Consider the following 25,373-nt stretch of genomic DNA (forward strand, 5'->3'; position numbering starts at 1 on the left):
TGGAACCCACTACCTCCCAATATGTCCTTCTTTGGCTCTCTGTCCACTTTCACTGATTACACTTCCGTGAAGCGCCCTGGGATGCCTTGTCTACATTAAAGCTGCTACATACATACAATAGGTTGCTACTTCAGTCAAAATTCATTTGGGAAAAAAAAGGATGAAAAATTAAGAATTATATTGAGCGTAATGAATACCCAGAAGCAACTACAGGTAATCATCAGGGATTTACAGATCATAAACATCAAAGTAAAACTTGAACAATTCATAACCACCTATGTCTGAAGACAAAATTATAGCCTTGAAATCATTCCAATATTTAATACGAAGTTGATGGGATACTATTATTGCATTTTTTGTTCGATAGCAGCTGTTATAGCAGCTTCCAGCAGTAAACACATTCTTTGTTAACATGCAATGATAGGTATACTGAGTGATTAATTGTCATGGCGTATATCAACTGCAAGTTCATCAAGTCAGAGCCACTACAGCTCACTTCTTTGATAAGGAGCTTTCCCTCTGCACAGAAGACCGTTTATCCTAACTACATAATTCTTGTTCCACCTAGACCCCTCCATATGGCCTCTTACCATCTCTACATCTTTTTATTTTGAATTGTGATGTGACATAGACCTACTCCACTCATGCACACTAACCAAACTCACTGTGAACTTGTAGCACTCCGTTCTCTCAAGTCCAACCCTGACAATTGTCATTAAAACTGCTGACACGGGTGGTGCTGTTGTTCTTTGGCAAACAGACCTCTCTAGCTTGCAGAGACTGAATGACAACTCACCGACACCTTCTCTTATTTTCTCTAGACCATGATCCTACCACCGAATATCTAGTCATGATTTCCCAGATCATCACTGGCCTCATCTCCACTGTAGATCTTCCCCCCAAGGTTTCCAATTTCATAGTCCCAAACCTTGCACAGCTCTCTTCTAACTCCTTCCCAACATCTGCAAACAGGACTCCCCATTATATCCACCATTTCAGTCTGTTCTTGCCCCAGGGAACCTGTACCTTCCTATCTCAACTCTGTTTTATCTAACCATGTCCAGTCATTTTTGACATACATTCACAAATCTTCTGACAACATCTACTATTTTTAACAGTTTCCGGCTTCCTGGCCCTAACCATCATCTTTCACAGTGGTTGTTCAGTCCCTCTACGCCTATTACTGTGAACAGCTCCTTTGATTACAATTCTTGCTACCCTGCCTCCCTTAACAATTCTATTCCATTCTCCTGGGTTCTGCATTGCATGTTTGGACTATGCCATTTTCAACACTAGTATTTCCATTTTCCTCAACCGAAGTCAACAGGACCCATGACCCCGTCCATCCTACTTCCCACAATTTCGCCCTTACCACGTCCTTTCCCTCCCAGAACCGCAATAGGGTTCTCCTTGTCCTCAACATCCACTCCGCCAGCCTCCACATTCAACAAATCATCCTGGGCATTTCTGCCATCTCCAACATGATGCGACCACCAAACAGATCTTCCCCTTCCCCTCCACTTTCAACATTCCAAAGAGACCATTCCCTCCAGGGCATCCTGTTCCACTTTTCCATCCAATGAGTCATTCTCCTTCCTATCGAAGCTCAGGTGATGAAATATCTGCCCTTTCACCAGCTCCTTTTCCAAAGCTCAAGGCCCCAGGTACTCTTTCCAGTCGAAACAGTGATTTACTTACACTGCTTGTAACTTTGTATACTATATTCGCTGCTCAGGATATAGTCCCTCCAGTACACAGAACGGATGAACAGGTTGTTGAACACCTCTGTTCAGCCCGCAAGTGTGACTCAAGCTTCCAGTCACTAGCCGTTTTAATTCTCCGCCCTACTACCACATTGATTTATTTGTAAATGGCCTCATTCACTGTTTCCATGAAGCTCCAGGAACACCACCTCATCTTTCGATTAGGCACTTTACAGACTTCCAGACTCAACATGGAGTTCAACAATTTCAGATTATAAACACTGTTCCTATTTTTATGTTGGTAACAATTCTTCTATTTTTTTTGTATCTTCGCTAGATCCATTGTTTCTTTACTTGTTTCATTCTAATCCCCTTTAGCCTTATACTATCATCCCTTTTGTCATTTGATCACTCTTGCCTTTCATCCTGTCACAGACCTTCTCTTTTGTTCTTTCTTCATTGCACCACCCCCCTAAACACTCGCTTTAAAACTGATACATCACTAACTTCTTCCAGTTGTGAAAAAAGGTTGTTGATCTGAGATGTTAATTCTGTTTCCCTCTCCACAGATGCTGCCTGGCCTGCCGAGTTTTTCCAGCATTTTCTCTTTTTATTACAATCACTACTTCTTTTCAACTTGCTGTTTCCTGTCAATGTTCTCTCTTTCGCTTCTGTCTTGACAACATTGACTTCTTGTTGGATTACGTCCCCACAGGTCCTTTTTGTATCTCACCAAGTGGCCATTCTTTATACACAACCCTTATCAGTGCCTCAGCAAGATGCATCACCGCCAAGTAACATTCCCTCTAATTGCTTTTGAAACATGTGGGCAATTTGTTTAACAACATGGCTCCATTAAAGGTTTTTGCACAGCAGCAGTTACTTCAGCACAGCTTGCGGGGTAAATTTCTACTTGCTGAACAACTCCTCACTTTAGAGGAATCACTGCTGCCAAGCCCAAGCACTCAGCATTGGATTTTCAGCAGCAATTACCATTAACAATCAGAAGCAAGAATCCTTGTCATTAATTTTTCTACCCTAAGAGACAAAAGATGGAGCCAAGTGGTGCATTTGCTTGCTCATCCCAACTAAAATAACCAAATTCAGCACTGACCTGGCTCTCCAATCTGGGATTGACCTTAGTCTCCTTGTCTTACTTTGCCAACTGAGCAAATTGGGAGCCCACCGTGACCACCTTTTGCAAAAACCTTTTTTTTATAGTTTACTTATTAGTCCAACTTCAGGGACACACAACTTAAACATATTTTTGTTGCCTGCAAACTAGGTGATCAGAACCACATGTGACACCAGGATTCTATTGGATCTGCAGCTAGCAATGATCAGGGTTGGATTTTCAGCTAACAGTCAATCTCTGATTGTAAGAGATCAGATTGTAACTCTACTGTCAATGGTCATGTCTTCGATGGTAAATAAAGAAGTGACCAGACTGGTGTATTGACATGGGGTTTGTGTAATAAGGTTTCAATTCTTCCAGTCCTTTTACATTATGAATAAAACAATGGTAATAATCTACAACTACAAAAGCTATAGTGAGGAAAAGTTTATGCAGATTGGTCTGTTTGTAAGTTTGATGTTGGCAGGTATATATTTCACATTCCTGTTTCTTGCCCCTGTCTGCAATAAATTCAGGTAAAAATGTTTCTAATGATGCAACACAATATGTACAGTTGTTTCTAAAAACAGTCAAAGGCTTAGATTCTGGATAATACAGCGCATCTTCAAATTAACCCCAAGGGTTTGTTGACTTGTTTGTGAGGTACTTACAAGATGAATCTCCTCACATTTAGTCTTAAACCAACAGCAACCTTCCAGAAGAGCTGTTCACATAAAGAGAACAGCATCATTTCACCAAATGTAAGCACAGCTTTGAGGGTTCTTTAGGTTCAAAATACATACCTGGATTCAGGTTATTTTTAAATGAAGTTTAGTTTCTCCACCTATGTGATCAGAAAACATCTAATTATATGTTGGCAGCTCCCAATTTCAGCTTATTTTGACTGGCACCCATTTTTAAGGATATTATACGTTCTCCACACATGGAGCAAGCAAAGAACCTGCTCCCTTTTCCCAGTACAACTGAAAAGGTGTATAAAACAAATCCTGAAGAAGCACTGCCTGCAGGATTTATTTCCTACAGGAAAGTATCTAACCTTTGTTTAAAACAAAGCTGCATGATGAATACGGGCACCCGGCTGCAACATATTTTTTTCCTCGGAAATTTAAAAACGTTAAGTACACATTGAGATTTTTGTACAAACAAGTCATGCGATTCAACTCCCTCACTCTTCTAAAGTTAACCTAACGCTAGAGCGTTTTTCTCATCCTGTTCCAAGGATGGGGAGACAGCGCCCTCTGTTGTTTTGTCAGTATGACATCTAAATCTGGAGAAAATGCAAGATTGCGGTCAATAGCAGGGAAAGTGGGTGCAGGAGGCATGCACCTTGTCAAAAGCTTATTAAAAATGAACAAGGTGATTTAATCCCCCTTAATTTATCCAGAGATTGTGCATTTGATGCAATTTTGCAAAGGCATTCTGAGTTTCTTAACAATTTATTTCTGCATTAATGGTACTCACTCCTTTCAGTGAGAGTACAATATACAGTCCAAGAAAAGATGCCTCAGGGGATAGAGATTGCCAGAGGTGCTAAATAATCAATTGATGGGAACACATGGAAGTCAAGAATCCAGCCAGCAACTAAGCCCATGTTATATAAGCGCCTTCTATCCCAGTCCTGACACAGTTCATGACCAATCTAGATCCAATGTCTATGACCAATGGGCCCTCCAGCCAATATTAATTCTCTGTTGGAACAACTATGTCACAAACACAGAGATCAGGAGGTGCACACCACAAAACCAGTAGTACCCTAAACCATCAGTCTTTGACAATTGCAGCCAATAAAGGTTATCAGCCAATCAGACAAGAACTTTTGTGTGAAGACAGACTTGCCGGCAACCCAACCAAGGCTCCCTTCAGACTGGTGCAGAGCTCAAGGCTGATCAATAACCACTTGGATTTGTGCCATTAGGCAGGATCTGAAAATGCTCAACTTTGGTTTCCACACATGCCACTATGCATAAGACAAAGTTGGAAATGTTGCATCCACACAGCCACACTCTCATAGGTAAAGTAGACCATCAAGAATTTGTAATACTTTCTTGCATTATTCATTCATGGATGTGGCTGTCACTGGCAAAGTCAGCATTATTGCCTACCCCTAAGTGCCCTTCAGAAGGTGGTGGTGAAGGTACATCTATAGTGCTTTTAGGCAGGGAGTCCCAAGATTGTGACCTAGCGATGGTGAAGGAAGGGCGATATATTTCCAAGACAGAATGGGTGTGTGACTTGGAGCTGATGGTGTTTCCAAGCACCTGTTGCCCTTGTCATTCTAAGTGGTTGAGGACAGGGGTTTTGGTGGTTCTACCAAAGAAGCATTGGGAAGCTGCTGCCATTCAGCTACTGACAGGGTATCGTAAGAAAACATTTGATCATTATATTCTGCTCAGGTGTGGTATAGAAACATGTACTCCATACTCCATCCAACATAATTACATTTATTTTCTTTATAGTTGCCCTGAAGGTTGTTTGAACCAGATATAAAAAGACTAAAAAGGTTGGGCACAACATGCATGTCTGCACACATTACAATTTCTTTCAGCTGAAAAGCCCAACACTGATATTCGACAGGGCTATTTTCTAGATGAAGCAGTTAAACGTCCAGTCTGACAGAGATTTCAGCGTCAGAGGGAATGGCAGGGGTGTAAAATAACGGTGTTTTCATTTAATACTTGCAAAGCTTAATTACTAAGTAGAATTTTTCCAAGAAATGCTTATTTCTGTAAATGTACATGCCAATGTTTAATAAAAACAAAAAAACTGCGGATGCTGGAAATCCAAAACAAAAACAGAATTACCTGGAAAAACTCAGCAGGTCTGGCAGCATCGGCGGAGAAGAAAAGAGTTGACGTTTCGAGTCCTCATGACCCTTCGACAGAACTTGCGTGCGAGTCCAAGAAAGAGTTGAAATATAAGCTGGTTTAAGGTGTGTGTGTGGGGGGCGGAGAGATAGAGAGACAAAGAGGTGGGGGGGGGGGTGTGGTTGTAGGGACAAACTAGCAGTGATAGAAGCAGATCATCAAAAGATGTCAACGACAATAGTACAATAGAACACATAGGTGTTAAAATTAAAGTTGGTGATATTATCTAAACGAATGTGCTAATAAGAATGGATGGTAGGGCACTCAAGGTATAGCTCTAGTGGGGTTTTTTTTTTTATATAATGGAAATAGGTGGGAAAAGGAAAATCTTTATAATTTATTGGAAAAAAAAAGGGAAGGGGGAAACAGAAAGGGGGTGGGGATGGGGGAGGGAGCTTACGACCTAAAGTTGTTGAATTCAATATTCAGTCCGGAAGGCTGTAAAGTCCCTAGTCGGAAGATGAGGTGTTCTTCCTCCAGTTTGCGTTGGGCTTCACTGGAACAATGCAGCAAGCCAAGGACAGACATGTGGGCAAGAGAGCAGGGTGGAGTGTTGAAATGGCAAGCGACAGGGAGGTTTGGGTCATTCTTGCGGACAGATCGCAGGTGTTCTGCAAAGCGGTCGCCCAGTTTACGTTTGGTCTCTCCAATGTAGAGGAGACCACATTGGGAGCAACGAATGCAGTAGACTAAGTTGGGGGAAATGCAAGTGAAATGCTGCTTCACTTGAAAGGAGTGTTTGGGTCCTTGGACGGTGAGGAGAGAGGAAGTGAACGGGCAGGTGTTGCATCTTTTGCGTGGGCATGGGGTGGTGCCATAGGAGGGGGTTGAGGAGTAGGGGGTGATGGAGGAGTGGACCAGGGTGTCCCGGAGGGAGCAATCCCTACGGAATGCCGATAAGGGGGGTGAAGGGAAGATGTGTTTGGTGGTGGCATCATGCTGGAGTTGGCGGAAATGGCGGAGGATGATCCTTTGAATGCGGAGGCTGGTGGGGTGATAAGTGAGGACAAGGGGGACCCTATCATGTTTCTGGGAGGGAGGAGAAGGCGTGAGGGCGGATGCACGGGAGATGGGCCGGACACGGTTGAGGGCCCTGTCAACGACCGTGGGTGGAAAACCTCGGTTAAGGAAGAAGGAGGACATGTCAGAGGAACTGTTTTTGAATGTAGCATCATCGGAACAGATGCGACGGAGGCGAAGGAACTGAGAGAATGGGATGGAGTCCTTACAGGAAGCGGGGTGTGAGGAGCTGTAGTCGAGATAGCTGTGGGAGTCGGTGGGTTTGTAATGGATATTGGTGGACAGTCTATTACCAGAGATTGAGACAGAGAGGTCAAGGAAGGGAAGGGAAGTGTCAGAGATGGAGCACGTGAAAATGATGGAGGGGTGGAGATTGGAAGCAAAATTAATAAATTTTTCCAAGTCCTGACGAGAGCATGAAGCGGCACCGAAGTAATCATCGATGTACCGGAGAAAGAGTTGTGGAAGGGGGCCGGAGTAGGACTGCAACAAGGAATGTTCCACATACCCCATAAAGAGACAGGCATAGCTGGGGCCCATGCGGGTACCCATAGCCACACCTTTTATTTGGAGGAAGTGAGAGGAGTTGAAGGAGAAATTGTTCAGTGTGAGAACAAGTTCAGCCAGACGGAGGAGAGTAGTGGTGGATGGGGATTGTTCGGGCCTCTGTTCGAGGAAGAAGCTAAGGGCCCTCAGACCATCCTGGTGGGGGATGGAGGTGTAGAGGGATTGGACGTCCATGGTGAAGAGGAAGCGGTTGGGGCCAGGGAACTGGAAATTGTTGATGTGACGTAAGGTGTCAGAGGAATCACGGATGTAGGTGGGAAGGGACTGGACAAGGGGAGAGAGAAGGGAGTCAAGATAACGAGAAATGAGTTCTGTGGGGCAGGAACAAGCTGAGACGATCGGTCTACCGGGGCAGTTCTGTTTGTGGATTTTGGGTAGGAGATAGAAGCGGGCCGTCCGAGGTTGGGAGACTATCAGGTTGGAAGCTGTGGGAGGGAGATCCCCAGAGGAGATGAGGTCAGTGACAGTCCTGGAAACAATGGCCTGATGTTCAGTGGTGGGGTCATGGTCCAGGGAGAGGTAGGAGGAAGTGTCTGCGAGTTGACGCTCAGCCTCCGCGAGGTAGAGGTCAGTGCGCCAGACAACAACAGCACCACCCTTGTCAGCGGGTTTGATGACAATGTCAGGGTTGGACCTGAGAGAATGGAGTGCAGTAAGTTCAGAGAGAGACAGGTTAGAATGGGTGAGAGAAGCAGAGAAATAGAGACGACTAATGTCGCGCCGACAGTTCTCAATGAAAAGATCAAGAGAAGGTAAGAGTGAATGCCCCCTTCCACAACTCTTTCTCCGGTACATCGATGATTTTTTCGGTGCTGCTTCATGCTCTCGTCAGGACTTGGAAAAATTTATTAATTTTGCTTCCAATCTCCACCCCTCCATCATTTTCACGTGGTCCATCTCTGACACTTCCCTTCCCTTCCTTGACCTCTCTGTCTCAATCTCTGGTGATAGACTGTCCACCAATATCCATTACAAACCCACCGACACCCACAGCTATCTCGACTACAGCTCCTCACACCCCACTTCCTGTAAGGACTCCATCCCATTCTCTCAGTTCCTTCGCCTCCGTCGCATCTGTTCCGATGATGCTACATTCAAAAACAGTTCCTCTGACATGTCCTCCTTCTTCCTTAACCGAGGTTTTCCACCCACGGTCGTTGACAGGGCCCTCAACCGTGTCCGGCCCATCTCCCGCGCATCCGCCCTCACTCCTTCTCCTCCCTCCCAGAAACATGATAGGGTCCCCCTTGTCCTCACTTATCACCCCACCAGCCTCCGCATTCAAAGGATCATCCTCCGCCATTTCCGCCAACTCCAGCATGATGCCACTACCAAACACATCTTCCCTTCACCCCCCTTATCGGCATTCCGTAGGGATCGCTCCCTCCGGGACACCCTGGTCCACTCCTCCATCACCCCCTACTCCTCAACCCCCTCCTATGGCACAACCCCTTGCCCACGCAAAAGATGCAACACCTGCCCCTTCACTTCCTCTCTCCTCACCGTCCAAGGACCCAAACACTCCTTTCAAGTGAAGCAGCATTTCACTTGCATTTCCCCCAACTTAGTCTACTGCATTCGTTGCTCCCAATGTGGTCTCCTCTACATTGGAGAGACCAAACGTAAACTGGGCGACCGCTTTGCAGAACACCTGCGGTCTGTCCGCAAGAGTGACCCAAACCTCCCTGTCGCTTGCCATTTTAACACTCCACCCTGCTCTCTTGCCCACATGTCTGTCCTTGGCTTGCTGCATTGTTCCAGTGAAGCCCAACGCAAACTGGAGGAACAACACCTCATCTTCCGACTAGGGACTTTACAGCCTTCCGGACTGAATATTGAATTCAACAACTTTAGGTCGTGAGTCCCCTCCCCCATCCCCACCCCCTTTCTGTTTCCCCCTTCTTTTTTTTCCCAATAAATTATAAAGATTTTCCTTTTCCCACCTATTTCCATTATATAAAATTAAAAAAAAACCCACTAGAGCTATACCTTGAGTGCCCTACCATCCATTCTTAATTAGCACATTCGTTTAGATAATATCACCAACTTTAATTTTAACACCTATGTGTTCTATTGTACTATTGTCGTTGACATCTTTTGATGATCTGCTTCTATCACTGCTTGTTTGTCCCTACAACCACACCGCCCCCCCCACCTCTTTGTCTCTCTATCTCTCCGCACCCCCCCCACACACACCTTAAACCAGCTTATATTTCAACTCTTTCTTGGACTCGCACGCAAGTTCTGTCGAAGGGTCATGAGGACTCGAAACGTCAACTCTTTTCTTCTCCGCCGATGCTGCCAGACCTGCTGAGTTTTTCCAGGTAATTCTGTTTTTGTTTTGCCAATGTTTAATGTTTATCCTGACTATAAGTCATCAATTCAACAGCCTTTTGTTCATAATTTTCTCAAAGTATGCAACTACTCTATGAAATCACGATGTTATTTTGTCCCACCAGATTGCTCATCCCACCATTCCAATCACTGATGTATCAATATGTTTCATCTGCTGATGCTTTAAGTCTTCACTCAAATAAAAGACAGTAAAGAACTGAAAGCTGCTACATTTTTTTCCAGTGGCTCAGTTGGTAGATACTGCCTGTAACTCAGCCATACAGACTGGAAACTCTCAATAGCTACAGCAGCAGCAAATTGGTGTCAGTCACTCTGGGTTCTCAGTCCTAATTGTTATCCATTGACCCCAGGTGAAAAATACAAGGATGTGGCCGCTGGGAAAGTAGAGATTCATGGCTCATCTGGAATATCAAATGGTCTGCCAATGCTCTTCCCATGGAGCGAGGGAAAAAGTATCAGCGTTAGGAATAAGCAGTCAACTCATCCTGCATCTGACAACCTCATCACTGAAAAGCAGCACAAACGAGCCATAGCTTCTCAACTTTCCAATCTTGTTCTTCTGAAGCTCCAAATCTACCAGCTCCTCCATCCTACATTTGCACTGTGTTTAGGTGGAGTCATTGCATTATGTCCTATTGTAAGTAATTATTTTCTGGGACAATAAAACTGTGTAGCTCTTTACCTCCCTCAGTCTTCCTGTCTTCCAACAATCTTCAGGCTTTTAAACCCAAGCTGGGAGTCATCTAAATTACTACCACTTGATTTACCTCCTTTTCAGGCCTACTCTCTGACCTTGCTGGTGTCCTTACACCATGGATCTTGGCCCTTTACTTGGTTCCTGAATTGAAAAGAAAAATTACCTTGAACTAAAAAGACTTCCATGTTTTTATAAAAATCTGGCCAGCACAATTTGCTTTAATGGTCAAAATCAGTTAGTTTGAGACCTCATTAGTTGTTGAAAAAATTTTCCTTTAAATAATGCACCAACTTTCATAATAAACAACTTTTAATTTAAAAAATAAGTGGTGCACTGCTAGGTAAACATTTCCAGACTAAAAATTTATGAAGATTTCTAGTGATTTTAATCTGCCCTTCTCCAGGTGAACATGAATATAAAATTTATAAAATGACAAATGAAAAGGACTGCTTTCCACACACCCTCTCTTTTCTCCATTTTTGACCTTCCCAAGCTTCCCACTTTCACCAAGCTCCTCCCAAACTCCACTTGTTTTACTTGGAAGTTGGGGGGGGTGGCAGGGTGGAGAACAGAACATAAGCAGCCAAGTAATACTTTACCTATTCTCTCCCATTTCCGCCATTTGGAATATTTGCATAGCAATGCAATTCCAGATTGGCAACTCAGTAGGTGCTGCATTGTTTGGCAAAGTGTTGGGTTTCTAACGTGCTGCTTCGGTTCAATTTTCAATGTTACTTGTGGAACTAGGGGTCCATGTCTGTTGCCATCAGGCATCAATTGTCTTGTAAATAAATTAAAAAGAGATCTGTACACAGAACAGATTTACTGAATATTTGAACAGGGGATTTAAAAAATATATGGGTTACTTGGATTTATAAATAGAAGATAGAATATAAAAGCTGATACATCAGGCTGGTTAGGCCTCAGCTGGTGAACAGAGAAGGTTAAGCAGTGACTGACTAATGGATTTCAAGATGATAAGAGGTTTTGATAGAGTAGATAGAGAAAATTTATTCCCTCTGGCAAGTGTGATATGAGGGTTAAAGTCAAAAGCAGGGATGTGGAATTCAGCATGACAGTTTTTTCAAAGAGCCAAGGTAAACACGATGGGCCAAATGGCCTCCTTCTGTGCTATTGGTTTCTATGATTCTGCTAAGTAAGCATTACATGTGATAGCATACCAAGTATTGATGTAAGCTTGCAATAAATGTTGTTTTACAAAAGTATATAAACAAGATGCGCAATAGGGAGTACTGCATAGAATTTACAGCACAAAAAGAGGCTATTCAGCCCAACTGCTCCATGTCAGTGTTTATGCTCCACACCAACCTATGAATGCACATTTTGCTCCATGAGTGAGGAAGATATCAAAGAAGTCAAATTTCTGCACAGTTAGATGGTGAATGATGCTCGAAGTTTTAAAAGCCAGCTGCTCAATTCAAAGCTACATGCACACCTGTTAAAACACAAAATTGTGGTTCACATGAAAGGGCATTTCAGTTAATCATAACTCACCCTTTTTAATGATTCTGAAGTGTAGTCTGGATGAGTCAAAAGAATATCCATATCACCACTCGACTCAGCACCTAGAGCCATGAAGGGAAAAAGTAATGAAGGGACTCCTTATAATCTGCATTGTAGTTGCTGTTTTCAAGCATAGAAATGACAGATAGAGATGAGCTGATCATGGTGAAAGTGAGCATCATGATGCAATACAGTTCCCCCTCCCTAACCCCAACATTTTGTAGGGTAATAAATATTATAAATGTTGCTCACAACGAAATGATTCTCCTTGCTGTACACGTGATCCAAACACTCCCAACATATGGCCGGGAATCATATTGCTCAATCACCCTATCTTTGAAGCTCCAATATTGGCAATTGTCTGTACCACAAACATCCCCAACTTCAATTATAGAGGAACCCAGTACATGATTGCAAAAGACAAGGCTGAAATACTTCCAGCCATCTTCAGCCAAAAATGCTGAATGGATGTTCCATTTTAACCTCCTGCCGAGGTTCCTGCCATCACAAATGTCAGTCTTCAGCCAATTTGAGTCATACCAGGTGATATCAAGAAACAGCATAGTGCACTAGATGTGACAAAGCCTACAATACAACGGGGCCCTGACAATACTACGGCTGTAACGTGGAAGGCTTGTGCTGTAGAATTAGCCACGCTTCTAGCTAAGCTTCCTGCACAGCTACAATAATGTCATCTATCTGACAATGTGGAAAATTGCCCAGCTATGTCCTGTCCAAAAAAAGCAGGACAAGTCCAATCCAGCCAATTATTACCCTGCAGCCAACTCTCAATCATCAGCAAAATGATGGGAGGTGTTGTCGACAGTGCTATTAAGTGTCACTTACCAATAAGCTGCTCACCAATGCTCAGTTTAGATTCTGCCAAGGCCACTTGACTCCAGAGGCGAGGTGAAAGTGACTGGCAGCATTTGATCGAATGTGGCATCAAGAAGCCGTATTAAAACTGAAGTTACTGGGGTCAGGAGGAAAACTCTTCACTGACAGATATTCATCATAGATAGCAGAAAGCAAGATGGTTGTGTTTCCTGAAGACCAATCATCTCAGCCGCAGATCATCACTACAGGCGCTCCTCATGCAAAGTCCTGGACCTAACAATCTTCAAATGTTTCATCAATGACCTTCCTTACAGAAATGGGAATGTTCGCTGACAATTGTAGTCTTTAGTTCCATTCACAACTCCTCAGAAAATGAAACAGTCATGGCCATATTCAACTGAATACCTGTTCAGACTTGTGCTGACAAGCAGCAAGTAACATTTGTGCCACACATGCCAGGCAATGGCCATCTCTGACGAGGACGAATCTAAACTCTTCCGCTTGACATTCAATGGCATTACCATCACTGAATATCCCACCTTCAATGGGAGTCACCATTGACCAGCAACTTAACTGGACCAGCCATATAAGTACGGTGAATACAAATGCAGGTTACAGGCTGGAAATTCTGGTAACCCACCTCCTGACTCCACAAAACCATTTACAAAGCAAAAGTCAGGAGTGTGATGGAATACTCTCCGCTTGCCTGGATGAGTGCAGTTACAACACTCGAAGTTCAACACCATTCATGACAAAGCAGCCTACTTGACCAAGACTCCATCTGCCAGCTTAAACATTCAGTCCCTCCATAATCTACAAGATGCATTGCAGTTGCTCTCCAAGGCTAAGTAGAGTTCCAACTCCCTCACTGTCTCAAGGGCAAGTAGCAATGGGCCATAAATGCTGGCCTTACCAGAAACACTCACATCCTGTGAATGAATATAACAAGTCCCCTTTGAACACCTGAAGTGAATCAGTGCTCACAGCAATTGTCAGCAACTTGTTCCACAGTCAACTGATTCTCTGTTAAGAAGTAAAACTCTCTGGCATTTAACAGAATCCTATGCTATGTAACTCCTCTGAGGTGGGAAACATTATCCTCATTCAGATGCTAAGCGACAAGCTATATATTTACTAATTTTGCCTTTTTATTTTATATTTCTACTATTCACAACGTTTCTTTCTCTCTCAAATTTTTATTCATTTTATTAATTTGCCCAGGTTTCATTAATATATATGATAATAGTACTCATAAATGTGATAAGGAATGAAAGAACTTTTCTTGGGCCTCGTTAGGGTAAAATTAGAGCATTTTCTAAGATGAAATAATTTCTTTGTGAGCAACATTTAATATATCTTTGAAGCCATTTCATTTGTGTTTGGGCTTCCATTTTTAAAAAACTTACATTTCCACCTGTCTTACATTTAGTCAATTTTACTTTAGATTCCAGGTGGCACTTCCGATTACCTATCTAGGAGAGTTGCCAGTTAAATGACTAAAGTTGATCAAAACATGTACCAACCTCGCCTGAAACTGCCACAAATGATGGCGACATAGTTTGGATCCAGCTTCTCCACTTCTTGCAAAACTATAGCCTGAAGAGTCAAGAGAAGCAAAAAATAGTTACAATCTGCAAAAGGAGGAAGTGCAGTAGAGAGACAAGAGCTGCTCCAATATGCTTATGCCTCAGGATGCAATGCTACAATTTACATAGTTCCCCAGCATTAAATTCCCAATCTTACCAGAACCAATAAGGGAAAATAGGGAAGAGGATACCAAGTTCTTCCATGATAACAGGGCTTTCAGTAAAGTGGAACAGCAGATACATGACATTTTCATTATATACCTAGTTACTATATGAAAAGCATCTGACAGTATAATTCTTAATTGTGCCCTTCCAAACTGGAGCTGTGTGTGTGTGTGTGTGTCTGTGCACGCGTGCAGAGAGCACTTAAAGGCATATAACTTTAGGGTGAAGTATAACTCTTCCACTTGTGTGGAAAGAAATTAGCAGTGATTGAAAGTAGCTCAGATTGAGCATCAATCCTGAATGTAACTAAATCAGAGGAAGTGCACATTACAGATTGAAAGAGATCCTAGTTTACTTCACAACTTATCAGCCCACTCACTTTCAGATTTAAGCAGTGGTCGGCAGAGACTCTTTTTATTTTGTAATGCATTAACAATTTTATATTTCAAAATATTTAGGTTCTAATGAAAGTTAAGATTATGGCAATTGAAATAATTACACTATTGTTAAATCTGAAAATGTTTCTCTTCAGAAATCTGCAATATTGTAGCTCACTACAGTATGTTCATTACTGAAGACATTTCCTCAAGATGCTGTGTGGTGCAACTATTAGGATAGTCAATCTGTGGGCTGCGATTAGTGTAAAATTACCACATTTAATTGTTTATTGCGCAATTTAACTATTACAGAGGACTGTGTGTATCGTTCACTAAATAGTCAAGTTGCACAAAGTCAGATCCATAAACAAAACAACCAGCAAGAGGTTGTGGAACACTGCTTAATTATAGTATGTGTTTAAAATAATGCACACATCTTTGAACAAATGATCACCATTATAACAATAACTATTTGCATTTACAAAGTGCCTTTAATGTAGCAAAATGCCCTGTCAAAAGAACATTATCAAGCAAAATTTGACATTGAGGCACAAGGTGATATTAGGGCAGACTTGGTCAAGGAGATAGATTCTAAGGAACACCTTAAAGGAGGTGTAAGAAGAGAGAGACTTGGGGGGTATTTGTGCACAAATCTTTGAACGTTCCAGGACAGGCTAACATAGCAGTTAAGAAAGCATAAGGGAGTCTGGCTTTATAAATAGTAGCATAGAGAACAAAGGTGAGTAAGTTGTGCTAAACTTGTATAGAACACGAGCTTGGCCCCATCTGGAGTAGTATGTCCAATTTTGGGCACCACACTTTAGGAAGGACATGCTAACTCTGGAGAGGGTACAGAGCGATTTAATAGCATGGTTCAAGGATGAAGGATTACTTACATAACTAGACTGGACAAGTTGGGGTTCTACTCTTTGGAGCAGGGAAGACTAAGAGAAGATTTGATATAGCTGTTTAAAATCATGTTTAGATAAAGAGTAAATAAGAAAAACAGTTGTCAGTGGCTGAGATATAGATAACCAAAGGGCATAGATTTAAGCTAATTGGCAGCAGAACCAGAGGCAACATGAGGAAAATGTTCACTCAATGAGTGGTTTGGATTTGGAATGCATTGCCTGATAGGGTGTTGGAAACAGATTCAATACTACCTTTTAGAAAGCAATTGGATAAACAGCAGAAGAAATGGGAAAAAATGGAAGGAGGGAAGGTGGGAAGAAGTTAGTGAGGAAGGGAAGAAAGTCTTGCATTTATATATTTCCTTTCAGAATGTCCAAGGTGCTTTATAGCCAATTAAATATTTTTGAAATGTCGTCAATCTTGTAATATAGGCAAAGAGCAGGGTGTGGAACTGAGTGGATTGCCCTTCAAAACAGCAGACACAGACTCAATGGGCTGAGTGGCATCTTTCTATGTTGCACTATTTGATGATTTTATATCTCTGTAAATACTGATTTTTGACAGCAGTTTTGTAAAAGATTGAAACGCTGATAGTTGACGGCAAGAAAGGAGGCGCTCACATCTAACAACTGTGCAGGCTATATTCCGGATGAGGCAGCTAGCATGTCTGTCTACAAATATACATGTGCTACCCATGCATCAGGATTCAAAGTCTGTAGTTACAATCTATCAATCTGAGTGGTGGTGTTTCTCAATTGTGTAAACTTTAGAAACATTAGACTCTGCCAAATTATCGGCAAGCTGAGCTCCCTCTGCCTTACCTGCATTTTTACCATTTCACAACGAGGAATTCGCTTTTCAAAATCCTCAAAATACCTGCAGAGATCAGTAAAACCACTGTGAAGAATCATTCTTTTAACAGAAATTCAGTGTGAACTCTCATTACTGCAAAAATCTCTCAGTTAATTGCTCAGCAGAAAACTCCCTCCCTTAGATTGCTTATTTCAGAGTCAGGTGATACCTTAACTTCTTTACATTAAACAAGTCTAGCACCTGTCAAAATGAGTACAGTTTCACAATACCATCAAAATGTATAGTGTGCATGTATTCTGTAAGTAGCAACATAGTTCTCTAATGAGTTAAGATTAGCATCAAGAGGGTGCAATCACATCCCACTGATGATCTTATATACTAAGTGATATACAAAGTAATTTAAATGATAGGAGTTAGTTTAGAAATGTCAATTACAAACATTTAAGATGCAAACTATATTTCTCCATTGTTCGATGACAGCACTGTAAAACGTTTTTAAATACTTTTCAAATAAATGCATGACGAGGTCAATTTAACTAATATAATCCAATGTCTTCTTCCTTCAGGAATTGTCAAATGGATGGTACAGAATCTCCACTGGTCTGTGCAAGGAGTAAGGTCAATGAGGCCAAATGGCCCTTTCTCACTGAAAACTTTCTAATGTTTTTAGAAGTATAACACAACCCAGAGAGATTTCAAGCTTCTGTCACATAAAGTGAGCACATCGAGGGAGGTAATTTGCCCAAAGTTGTATCTAGCTTTTGATACTATATTTGGAAACATCCCAAGAAACAATGCACAACAAGAGTTTCCAAAACACTGTTTGTCATCCCACTAAACCTTACCTTACATGACTATTTACAAACTTCTACCCGTGATTATATCACATCCCAATATTGAAAAATCAACTCCGCCACCATAACTTACTTCAAACCAATCCGCTGATGATAATTCAGTATGTGTTCATTTTCTCTCAGATCTAAAAATTTTAAAAATTACATTTCAAATCATTAATCTCCATTTACACTTCGAAACATAGAAAAACTTAATTGTTAGGTTGGTAAAGTCATAGTGTAACTCAGCCATCAAAGCCAGCAGATTCACAGTTTAATCCAAGTCTGTCCTGAGGCAGTTTGGTTACCCAGTGAAACAGTACTGACGCTAAAATTAGCCTCAGCATCCCAGGCAAGAATGTAGGGTATCAGGGAGACATCAAAGTTGCTGCTTTTTATGATATATACCTGGGCTTGGTATAAAGGGTACAAGCCAGTAGATGACACAAAACTCAGAAACGCAGCAAACAGTGAGGAAAGTAGTAACATATCTTAGGAGGATACAAACAGACTGATAAAATAAGCAGACACGTGGCAGATGAAACTGAGTGGAAAGAAGTTTTTTTTTTATTCTTTCATGGGATATGGGTGTCTCTTGGCAAGGCCAACATTTACTGCCCATCTCTAATTGCCCTTGAACTAAGTGGCTTTTAAGCCATTTCAGAGGGCAGTTATGAGTCATATGTAGGCCAGGCCAGGTAAGGATGACAGATTTCCTTCCCTAAAGGACATTGGTGAATCAGAAGGGTTTTTATGACAATCAGATAGTTGTCATGGTCACCATAATTGAGACTAGCTTTGAGTTCCATATTTTTTTCTTTTCATTAATTTAATTGAAATTCCATGGAGGGATTTGAATGTATGTCCCCAGGTCACAAGCCTGGGTCTTTAGATTGCCAGTCCAGTGACATTATCACTATATGCCACTGTCTCCCCTAAGAAGTGAGAATTTCGATAGGAAGAATGAGGAGAGGTAATATGAACTACATGGTATAATTCTAAAGGGAATGCAGGCACAAGAGACATTTGGGGCTGTATATTCACAAATCTTTGAAGGTAGCAGAGCAAGTTGAGAAAGCTGTTAAAAAGCATTCAGGAACCTGGGTTTTATAAATATAGGAATAGACTACAAAAGTAAGGGAATTATGCTAATCTTTTATAAAACACTGGTTAGATCTCAGTTCGAATATTGTGTTCAATTCTGCGCATCATACTTGAGGATGTCAAGGCCTTGCAGAGGATGAAGAAGAGATTACTAGAAGTGGTATCAGGGCAAAGAACATCATGTGCAGGGACTGGAGAAACTGGGATTGTTCTACTTAGAGCAGAGAAGGTTAATAGCAGATTTAATAGAGCTGTTCAAAATCATAAACAATTTTGTTAGAGTAAAGAAGGACATGCTGTTTCCTGTGACAGAGGATCTGCAATGCACTGCCTAAAAGGGTGGTTCAAGTAGATTCAAAAGTAACATTCAAAAGAAAATCCAATAAATACTTGAAGGGGAAAAAAAATTACAGGATTATGGGGATGAGTGGAGGAATGGGATTAATTGAATAGCTCTACCAAAGAGCCGGCAGGCATTATGGGCTGAATGGCCTCCTTCTGTGCTGTATCATTCTACAATCCTATGATTCTTTTAAGTAAATAGTGTGTCAAAACATTCTGTTTCATTAATTAAGACTGGCCACTTGCGAAAGTTTGCAACCTTCTCATTAATCTGTATTCACAGTACAAGTTTAAACATCGAGAGGAAAGGGGAAAAAGTAAAAATGGGTCATAAAGCAAATGCTCACTGGCTAGTAGTTTCTTCCTGTAACTACTGCATACAGGTGCAATGAACAGCATATATATTTTAACGACAAGATACAAGCACAGGAGATGGATGCATAAGCAACAATTTGTTGAGCACCTTAGACACACAAAACAATTGTGCAATGGCATGCATTTTCCACAAACAGCCTGAGATATATTGACCATCATTCAACAGAATACCAAAGTATATATTAAGCAAGAGATAAAAACAAAAAACAAAAAAACTGCGGATGCTGGAAATCCAAAACAAAAACAGAATTACCTGGAAAAACTCAGCAGGTCTGGCAGCATCGGCGGAGAAGAAAAGAGTTGACGTTTCGAGTCCTCATGACCCTTCGACAGAACTTGAGTTCGAGTCCAAGAGAAAGTTGAAATATAAGCTGGTTTAAGGTGTGTGGGGGGGGGGGCGGAGAGAGAGAGAGAAGTGGAGGGGGTTGGTGTGGTTGTCGGGACAAACAAGCAGTGATAGAAGCAGATCATCAAAAGATGTCAACAACAATAGAACAAAAGAACACATAGGTGTTAAAGTTGGTGATATTATCTAAACGAATGTACTAATTAAGAATGGATGGTAGGACACTCAAGGTATAGCTCTAGTGGGGGTGGGGAGAGCATAAAAGATTTTAAAATATTTAAAAATAATGGAAATAGGTGGGAAAAGAAAAATCTATATAATTTATTGGAAAAAAAACAATGCAGCAAGCCAAGGACAGACATGTAGAGGAGACCACATTGGGAGCAACGAATGCAGTAGACTAAGTTGGGGGAAATGCAAGTGAAATGCTGCTTCACTTGAAAGGAGTGTTTGGGGTCTACATTGGAGAGACCAAACGTAAACTGGGCGACCGCTTTGCAGAACACCTGCGGTCTGTCCGCAAGAATGACCCAAACCTCCCTGTCGCTTGCCATTTTAACACTCCACCCTGCTCTCTTGCCCACATGTCTGTCCTTGGCTTGCTGCATTGTTCCAGTGAAGCCCAATGCAAACTGGAGGAACAACACCTCATCTTCCGACTAGGCACTTTACAGCCTTCCGGACTGAATATTGAATTCAACAACTTTAGGTCTTGAGCTCCCTCCCCCATCCCCACCCCCTTTCTGCTTCCCCCTTCCTTTTGTTTTTTTTCCAATAAATTATATAGATTTTTCTTTTCCCACCTATTTCCATTATTTTTAAATATTTTAAAATCTTTTATGCTCTCCCCACCCCCACTAGAGCTATACCTTGAGTGTCCTACCACCCATTCTTAATTAGCACATTCGTTTAGATAATATCACCAACTTTAACACCTATGTGTTCTTTTGTTCTATTGTTGGTGACATCTTTTGATGATCTACTTCTATCACTGCTTGTTTGTCCCTACAACCACACCAACCCCCTCCACTTCTCTCTCTCTCTCTCTCCGCCCCCCCCATACACCTTAAACCAGTTTATATTTCAACTTTCTCTTGGACTCGAACTCAAGTTCTGTCGAAGGGTCACGAGAACTCGAAACGTCAACTCTTTTCTTCTCCGCCGATGCTGCCAGACCTGCTGAGTTTTTCCAGGTAATTCTGTTTTTGTTATATATTAAGCAAAACATCTACCCTGTATTTTGCACAGCAAGTTTTACAGGCAAGTGGTAAAGAATCAAAAGGAATGTTTTCAAAAGCTTGTCCGTTTATTGGGTAGCTAGCTTTATGGATAAATTTACTAAACTCAAAATGTTTATTATTTTGACAGAAAAGATATACAGGGCTCATGAAACATACCATCCAAGGTTTTGATTCCCTCCTCCACAAATTTTCTTGCTGCTGCAGGTCTGAATAATGGAAACATACATCAGAACAGTTCACGGAGGCCAAAGTATGTTTAAAAATAAAGAAAATGTCCTCCAACTCAAGCCTCTTGTGCATCATATACAACCACACTGTTAACACTTCAGCCATCTATGCTCTACATTCTGGAATTCCCTCTCTAAACCTCTCCATCTCACTCTTTTTCTTTAAAACCATCCTTAAAACCCAGCCCTTTCACCAAGCTTTTATTCACCCCACTAACATTGTTTGGTTCAGTCTCAATTTTTTTGTCTGAATACACTTCTGTGAAGTGCTTTGGAATGCTTTTTCCACCTTAAGGACATTATATAGATGCAAGCAGCTATTTTTAAATGAAGGAGGGTGACCATCAACAGATGACGAAAGGCCTCCACCAGGATTGTTTCCCTCTTTTCAGATACTGATGGACTTGCTGGGAAAGCTGGACAAAATAAAGCTGAATCAAAATACATGGCTGAAATTCTGTGTGCTGCAGAACTGACACTTTGCCCCTGTAATGCTCAAATATGCTTTGCTAAGTCACACATTTACTTTCCATTTCTTCCTTTCTCCCAGTCCACTACTTTTTCCAATTTCCTCACAGATTCTCATTTCCACAGCACACCCTATTTAAAGTTGGAAGAGAAGTAAAGTATTTTTTTAAATCACCTCACTGTAAACAAAAACCCTTCCACAGGATGGATGTTAAGACCTGAAATGATGACTGACTCTTGTTTCTCCACAGCTGCTGCCTGACCCACTGAACGTTCACTTCTTTTTCTGTTTTTGTTTGCAGATTTCCAGCATCTGCAGTATTTTATTTTTGTCACTTTCAGTGACTCTGACTCCAAAAATACTAAAAACATAAGAAGAATCCTATTATCACAGTAATGAATCACACGAATGGATCCTGTTCTTTCGTTTAAGAATCACAGAATTTATAGTCCAAAATGAGGCCATTTGGTTGTCGTTCCTGTGCTGGCCCTTTGAAAGGGCTGCACAATTTAGTCCCACACCCAGCTTATTCCACATAACGGTGCAAATTAGTCCTCAAGTATATGTCCAATTGTCTTTTCAAAGTTCTTATGGAATATGGTTCCATAAGACTACCCTTTCAGGTAGTCTGTTCCAGATCTTAACAACCCTGTGTTTAAAAAGAAATCTCAACTCCCTTCTAATTCCTTTGCCAATTATTTTAATTATTTGGCTTCTTGCTACTGAACTAGAGGACACAGCATCTCCCATCTTGCCCTATCAAAACCCATCATCATTTTGAATACCTTTATTAGGACTTCCATTGACGTTCTCTGCTCTGAGTTGAACAATCCTAGCTTCTCAAATCTCTCCACATAATTAAACTCCTTCAATCCGGGTGTCATCGTGATAAATCTTCTTTCTACTCTCTCCACAAGGCCTCGACAGCCTTCCGAAAGTCTGGTGCCCAAAATTGTACACAGTACTCTAGCTGAGGCCTAACTAGCAAGGACTCCTTAGTTTTCATATTTCTTACTCATATTATAGTCACATATTCCAATACATTTTCTTAACCACCTTTCAACTTCCCTGTCACCTTCAAGGATTTGTAAATATGTACCTCAAGTGCCTCTGCTCTTGCAGCCTCCTTAAAATAGCAGCATTTAGATTATACCATCTCTCCAGGCTGTTTAGCCCGAAATGCATCACTTTACACTTATCCACATTAAATTGCTTCTGCAATGTGTCTTGCACATTTCACTAGTCTGCATGAATCTTCTGAAGTCTGCTGCTATCCTCCTTGCTATTTACTACATTGTCAAGCTTTGTATCATGTGCAAACTTCAAACCATATTCCCAACCCAAATCATTTATATACAAAAAAAAATTACCCTAACACCAAACCCTAATAGAAACATCTTAATTTACACCTGTCTCTAGAGCTTGGCCATTCAAGCTCCCCAATAAGCAGAGACTGCTACAGAAAGTACTAATAGTGGAGCTTTCATTATCTGCACTCTAATTGTCTGCCTTCCTGTTTAAATTATCCTTTGTGAAACATTATTCCAATTGATAGCTTGCTAATGTTTCTTTTGTGTTTTTTTTTGTAGTTCAGCTTCTTTATATTGAAAATAAAGCTGTACAATTTATTTCTTGTTATTTGTGCCAATTCTGTCATCACTCTGTACCTAGGACATATATACAAGGTTAAATTCAGAATACTCATGATACAGCTCTCCATTTTTGGCAGATAAAGCAAATTCCACTAGATTAAAATTCTTATATTTTGAGTTTACCCTATTCCAGTCACTCTTGTTAAAAAGTTAATAGAGGAACTGGTATCATCTTGACGAATCTGGAAAGGAACAAAACAGAATATCCCGTATTACAATGACAACATACAATAAAAAAGGATGGCAAAAAAAATAAATTTTAATAGGAAAACATTACTGTAATTTGGGTAGTGTTGCAGTGGTGTGAAATTCTATGCAGTGGGAAATGTGATAATTTTGATCAAAAAATTGTATTTTTTTTATACACACTAAGAACTGATTTTGGAGAAATAACTAGAAAGGAACATTTTTGCATTTTAATTGTTTTCCATTGCAATCAACCATTGACTATTCATAAATATAATTATTTTGCAAGCAATAATTCTTTATTCAATATCCATATGTGTCACTTCAAGGGAGCACTTTCCCCCCAACAAATACCATGACCCTAAATGACAATAAAAAGGACACAAACTAAAACTAGAAGGACTAGAAACTGCACAGTTCATTCTGACTTCAGATGAGATTGCTGACTGGGTATGTATTATACGCCAATAACAAACAACTACATTTTCACAGAGTCAAATCATCAATTAACTACGAATGCTCATTTAACATATTCACTGTCTGAATGTACTACTTGAATATCCATTACAAAGAGTTATTCCAATGGAACATAGTGTATCTTATCTTTTATTCCTGAAAACGATGTCCTTGAATGAAGATAAATGACACAATCTCAATTTCAATGGGGATATTCATTTGTAGTTACACCTTGGGGAGAATTTTCTCCCCGTCGGGTGGGGGTTGGGCTCGGCGTGCGCGCAGCCAATCACCACCCGTTATCAGCTGTGTGCCACCATTTTTACGTGGGCAGGACAATTAAGGCCTGCCCAGTATGACATGCACCAGGAAGTACTGAGCACTCCCCGTACAGGGCGAGGGGGGGTGGGTGCTGCCTGAGTCGGGACCTGCACTCTTTTGCGCATGTGAAACTGTCACGTGAACTGGGACATGTCTATTAATTTTATTAAAAATTTTTACAATACTTTGAAAACCTTCATGAAACCTCATCCCACCCATGGATGAGGTTCCATGAAAAATGCGAATGCTGCCTGGGCTCTTCACCTGCTTGCTAACCTTAAGATTGGATGGGCAGCTCAGTTTATTGAAATTGATAGTTAACTGGCCTTAATGGGCCTTTGACAGTTCGGCGGGCGCACAGCCAACTCAGGTGCGTGCCTGCCAAACTGGAAATGTGAATGACACGTGGTGACGTAGGGCTTCAAGTTTTAAAAGAAAAGGTGAGAATATGTGATAAATCAGGATTGATGCCAAGCATGGAGAGGGAGTATGGAAGAGAAGGTAGCACCTCTCATATCCTTGGGACATCCCAAAGTGCTTTATAATAAGTTATTTGAAGTGCAATCACTTGTAACAGGAATGCAGTAGCCAATTTGTATGCATAGCAAGAGAAGTGAAAATGACCAAATAATATGTTTTAGGTGCTGGTTGAGCAGTAAATGTTGGCCAGGATATCTGAAGATTCAGCACATGTGGTGAAAGAAGATTACTTAGCCAAAGGTGATCTCTTGAACAGTGATATAATTTCTTATTTTGATGTAAAGCATCAATCAACCACTATCATTATCCTCCAACAAATCTAAACAGGTGAGTTGTAACACTGAATGGTAAAATCCAAAGAAGTGCATACTGTACCTTTTCCAATTTTTGCAGCTTCCCTGTTGCTAAAAATTCATCAATCTTCTTCGCAATCCTGTCACCGACTCCTTCCTAAAGTATTGGGAATGGAAGTTATAGAGAGTTAACAACATACTCATTCAGATATTGCAAATACAATAGCTCCCTATTTAGAAACAGAACACCAAACAAATTATTCCAATACACAAACACAATGCAATTAAGCTACAAGAAGCTGAAGACTAACTTTCACACTTGGAAAAAGATGCAGATTGAAGACCATAATGAGACAGATCATGGTTTGTGGCACACCAATCATATCACTTGTTCCAGCACAGCATGGTCAAGTTCATAATCTCCATCAGCTAACACTTAGGAAAAGCTGGTGAAACTCAAGTACTCTCTCATAAAGAGAAACAAAACACAAAC

The 25,373-nt window shown here is 41.1% G+C and overlaps 1 protein-coding gene across 4 annotated transcripts in view; it reads right to left on the reverse strand.

The window, feature by feature from the left end:
* The window catches only part of polb (polymerase (DNA directed), beta), a 105,751-nt gene that overhangs the window by 69,824 nt on the left and 10,554 nt on the right, over window positions 1-25,373 (reverse strand). For all 4 annotated transcript variants that reach the window (XM_041210255.1, XM_041210258.1, XM_041210257.1 and 1 more), the window contains exons 4-10: window positions 24,963-25,037; window positions 23,268-23,326; window positions 20,953-21,002; window positions 17,483-17,534; window positions 16,564-16,618; window positions 14,226-14,298; window positions 11,857-11,927 (exon numbers count right to left, since the gene is read on the reverse strand). In XM_041210255.1, the coding sequence (XP_041066189.1) occupies window positions 11,857-11,927; window positions 14,226-14,298; window positions 16,564-16,618; window positions 17,483-17,534; window positions 20,953-21,002; window positions 23,268-23,326; window positions 24,963-25,037 (435 nt within the window). The remainder of the gene's footprint in view (window positions 1-11,856; window positions 11,928-14,225; window positions 14,299-16,563; window positions 16,619-17,482; window positions 17,535-20,952; window positions 21,003-23,267; window positions 23,327-24,962; window positions 25,038-25,373) is intronic.

This window comes from Carcharodon carcharias, chromosome 17, assembly GCF_017639515.1.
Source record: "Carcharodon carcharias isolate sCarCar2 chromosome 17, sCarCar2.pri, whole genome shotgun sequence".
Taxonomy (NCBI): Eukaryota; Metazoa; Chordata; class Chondrichthyes; order Lamniformes; family Lamnidae; genus Carcharodon; species Carcharodon carcharias.